This window comes from Olea europaea, unplaced genomic scaffold (assembly GCF_002742605.1).
Source record: "Olea europaea var. sylvestris unplaced genomic scaffold, O_europaea_v1 scaffold1251, whole genome shotgun sequence".
In the NCBI taxonomy this organism is placed as follows: Eukaryota; Viridiplantae; Streptophyta; class Magnoliopsida; order Lamiales; family Oleaceae; genus Olea; species Olea europaea.
In genome coordinates this window covers 332,181-337,139 of record NW_019229949.1, presented here as the reverse complement: position 1 = coordinate 337,139, position 4,959 = coordinate 332,181, and the positions used below count along the sequence as shown (strand labels likewise).

Here is a 4,959-nt window from a genome sequence, read left to right as displayed (position 1 = left end):
TTTAAAAAAAAAAAAAAAAAAAAAAGGTATCAAACGGATTCCTAATATTTTATTGCGACCGACGGTAGATGATCAAGATCGCCCGTGCTGACTCAAACTCTTGGATTCGCCCTTGCATATGAGGTATGTCCTATATCAAATGAATCAGATTCGAGTTGTGCAGATACGTAATCTGCATATTGGTATCGAAGGAAGTCTAATCTATCTTCTTTTTCTATCCTTGGCAAGTTGATAGTCCTACAGGTCATATGCATGATCTAAAACTTTATCACCATCCAAGTTTTCATCATTAATTATGATCTAAGGCTATGTTTGAAGTGGCTCCACCTCAAACTGAGTTTGATCAGTAACATCTTGTTCATTAAAGTCAATTCAGTGATGACAAAATCCTTATCAACTGATTTCTTCTCTAATTTGGTCACTAAAACAAGGGAAAATCTCTTCATTAAATATTACAAATCTTCTTATTATCACTTTAAATTCTCTAATCTCTTTTATCCATAACATGTACCCTTTAACTCCTTCCCTATAACTAAGAAAAACACATTTTAAAAATTTGGAATCAGTTTAATGTGCATAAGATGCATAACTAAAAGTTCTAAGGTAGGAATAATCAGGTATTAATCCTGACCACATAGTCAGGGGTGACTATGGAAGCCTATGTAATGTCAAACCAAACCATCCACCTATGAAACCATCACATCAATATGTCTTGTTGACTATGACAGAATCCCAACATTTAAATCATCTCGACACATCAAAATCAATTAACCACTCAATCCTCTTTATCCTTAACAAATTTGTTAACATAATCAACTCTACGTTTGAAGTTCCCTATCCTTTCATTGGTTAGGAAGGCCAAATTCGAAGAAAAATCACAAAGAACACTTTATAGCACTCGAACCTAGAAGGGTTCACCTTCCCTTGCAGGTTCCAACACAGGCAACTCCTTGGATTCAAGCAAAGTCGGCTATTAAAACCGTGTAGATTTCATTCTATTGTTCAAATGAATAACTTCTCGTCCTTTTACTCCCCTAGTTATCATGTGTTCGAAAACTTGGAGATGGAACAACACCTTTCTGAATACAAGAAGATAATATTCAAGAGAACACCCACTTTATTTCTTATAGACTTCAGAAAACATGAATTAAATCTAATACAAGTAATAGTTATTAAATGCAAATCAATCCCAAAATAATTCATATATTTACCAGGTACATGAATAAACTAGTAGAGTAATGTATGTATGAACAATCCCAAAAGACGTGAAGGAACTTGACTAACTAAATGAAGTTTATATTTTCAAAAACCCTTAAACTTCATTCATTGTAACTCCAAAATCTTCGAAACTTCGAAATTGCACCAATCTTCAATGGCTTGGGGAAAATATCTACAATTTGATCTTGGGAATTCAGGAACTTCAATTCATACATTGTTTGTTAACACAAAAACGAACAAAATGATACTTCATGTCAATGTGCTTAATCATAAAAGATTGGATTCTTGGCCAATGATAATATCGAATTGTTATCAAAGTTCTCTTTTTTTTTAATTATTATTATTATTATTTTTTGGTAGAATCATTGTATTGCAAATTAACTTCCTTTAACAATTTTCTCAACCAAATTGCTTGACAAACAAAATATGAAACAATATAATTCGCTTTACAACTTGAAAGAGTAACAATGAGTTACTTCTCCGACAGTAATGTAAAAAGAGTATTTTCCATAAAGAACACATGATCACTTGGACTTTTTAGGTCATCATTACCTCTGTCCAATTACAATCACTATAACCAAGAAGCCAAGGGAGGCTGTATTGGGTTCCCACTGTCCTATTTTGCTTTGTAACTTTTTTCTTAAAAATTTATATTTTGGCCCAAATTTAGAATTAGCCCACTATCATTTTTCTCTAATATTTGCCCATTTCCAGCCTAATTTCTTAAATGGACCAAATTTTAGAATTAGCCCACTTCCATATCTCTTGCTCAAAATACGAGAACTTCTTTTAAAATTTAATATGGTCGGTAAAAGACAAAGAACAACCTTATTTTTTGTTGCAGTAGTCCAAAGAAATAAAACTCATTTGAGAGGATAGAATTGGATTAATAGATGTTTTTTAACTTATTCACATCAGAAAGCATATCTATGTTAGTAGGCATATGAGCAAGGAAATTATCTAATGAAACTAACCACACATATAAAATATGGTGAGAGACAAAAAATAATAATAACAAAAATAAAAATATTGAAAATCTTAAAAGTAATTAAAATTTAATTATTTGTATGTTTCATTTATTAATTATACTTATAAGTTAAAAAAATACTTATTGACCATGAAATAGATATTATTATCAAAATAGGTAACTTGCTCTATATTTAATTTATCTTTAGAAAAAATATTTCTTAAAATTTTATTTATTTATAAATTAACATTATTAAAATTATGTTATTGAAGTGAGTCAATTATGAAAGTGAAATAAATCCAATTTCTTTGAACTCTCGATATTCTTGGTCAATTTTTCCTACTTTGAGTGAAATTAAAATGTGTTGATATAGATTTCTAATGCCCATATTAGATAATTTTTTCATAACGGTGTATTTTGACTAAAAACCTTTAATAACTGGAATGAATTGTTGTTCTTTTTAGGCCTTAAGTCTCATAATAGTGAAAATTGGTTTTTCTTAATTTTTTGTTGGTGGGTATACATTATTTGTTCGTCACTATCATGCTTTTGCACATTTTATAATTTTTGGGGAGGTGTCAAGATTTTTTATTTGGCAAGAAAAGCTACGAAGATTTAGTAAGTCATCATAAGGATTGATATGTTTATACTCATTTGAGTATCTAACTCAATTTGTCATCAGTATCGTAAGTTTAGCTTTTTGAATGATATTTGGTGTGGCATGGAGCATCTCTCATAGCATGAGTTCCATGATTTCTTCATTTTTATTTTAAATTTCAGTCCAACCCAGCATCTTTTCTTGGCTTCACCCCTGCAACAAGCTTGAAATCATCGGTATATGACTAAAATAAATTATAGCAAATAGTACTTTTGATGTATTGAAAATTTCTTTTCAGAGCCTTCAAATGTGTAGTTGTAGGAGGCAGCTTCATGTATTGACTACCAAGACCAACTTTAAGTAAAATATCAGACATTCATACATGTTATGTACCTCAAACTTTCAATAATCCTCTTATAAAGAGTTGAATCAACTTTCTTTCCTTCATCGAATTTCGACAATTTTATTCCACAACTCACCAGACTGCAAATTGGCATAAAACAATCTATCTTGCTCATCTCAAGAATTTTCTTAGTATAAGCTTCTAGAGAGAAAAATTCCTGTCAAAGTTATTGGTATTTTGTTTATTAATCATTTTTTTATATTTTGTTTTGCATACCCTATTGTTAAGGGATTGCTATTTTGATCTTTCCTAGTTATTGACCACGTATTTAGGTTTGTTAAACGTGGGTTGCATTTCTCTGCCTTCAGTTATTTTGTAAGGCTATTTATAAGCCAGTTTGTTCATTCAATAAAACAGATTGTTCTCCCAAATCTCTTATTTTCTGCACAAAGTTCTTTTATCATTTGGTATCATAGCCAAGTTAACTACGGCTGAACAAAACTTGAGAAGCAACAGTCTTCTAAGTGCGTAATAGTAAGAAAGTGGCAGCTGAAAGTAGATTTATCCAACCAGTAATTCCAAAGTTCGATGGACACTATGATCACTGGTGTATAGTAATGGAGAATTTCCTTCGTTCTAAGGAATATTGGACCTTGATAGAACATGGGATTCCTACAGGTGGAGAAGCACATCCCACTGAAGAACAAAGGAAGGTAATTGAAGATGCCAAACTGGAAGATTTGAAGGCTAAGAATTATTTATTCCAAGTCATTGATAGATTAGTTCTGGAAACAATTTTGAACAAGGATACATCAAAGAGCATTTGGGACTCTTTGAAGCAGAAGTATCAGGGGACAGCAAGAGTCCAGCGTGCACAACTACAAGCTCTTCGAAAGGAATTTAAGGTGCTCACCATGAAAGTAGGAGAATCTATGAATGAATACTTTGCTAGAACTCTTACTATAGCAAACAAGATGAGGAACCATGGAGAGAAGACGACTAATGTTGTGGTCATTGAAAAGATGCTAAGATTTATGTCTACAAAATTTGAATATGTTGTATGTTCTATTGAGGAGTCTAATGATCTGGACAACTTATCCATTGATGAACTACAGAGCAGTCTTCTTGTACATGAACAACGTATGAATAGCCATGCTATGAAAGAACAGGCTCTAAAGGTTACTTATGCAGATCAATCAAGAGGAAGAGGACGAGGTCGTGGTGGAATCAGAGGACGAGGATGAAGATGAGGTAGGGGTAGACAAATCTTTAATAAGTCTACAATTGACTGTTATGATTGCCATAGGCTTGGACATTTTCAGTATGAATGTCCAAGGAGACAGAGAATGCACATTATGTTGATGTCAGTGAAGAAATATTGCTAATGGCCTATGAGGATATCAAGAAAGCTAGCAAAAAGGATTTATAGTTTCTTGACTCAGGATGTAACAACAATATGTATGGCAAGAAGGAATTTTTCAACAAGCTAGATGACAATTTCAACACTTCTGTGAAGTTAGGAGACAACTCAAGTATGACTGTGATAAGAAAAGGCAATATACAGACGTTGGTTAACGAAATTAAGCAAACCATCACTGAGGTTATTATGTCCCTAGATTGAAGAATAATATGCTCGGTGTTGGATAGCTACAAGAAAAGGGACTTACAATTCTCAACAACATGGGAAGTGTAAGATTTATCATCCTAAGAGAGGTTTAATTATGAAAACTGCAATGTCATCAAACAGAATGTTTGTCTTGCTTTCTACAATACAACCAAAGGAAGAAGAGACATGTTTGAGTTCTTCTACAGAAGATCAAGCTCGACTTTGGC

At 32.4% G+C, this 4,959-nt stretch overlaps 1 protein-coding gene across 1 annotated transcript; it reads left to right on the top strand.

Annotated features, from left to right (window-relative positions):
• Nucleotides 1–3,743: 3,743 nt before the first annotated feature.
• Nucleotides 3,744–4,370, top strand: LOC111374431. The gene has a single exon (XM_022997100.1). The coding sequence runs from the start codon at nucleotides 3,744–3,746 to the stop codon at nucleotides 4,368–4,370; it is 627 nt and encodes a 208-aa protein (XP_022852868.1).
• The last annotated feature ends 589 nt before the right edge of the window (nucleotides 4,371–4,959 follow it).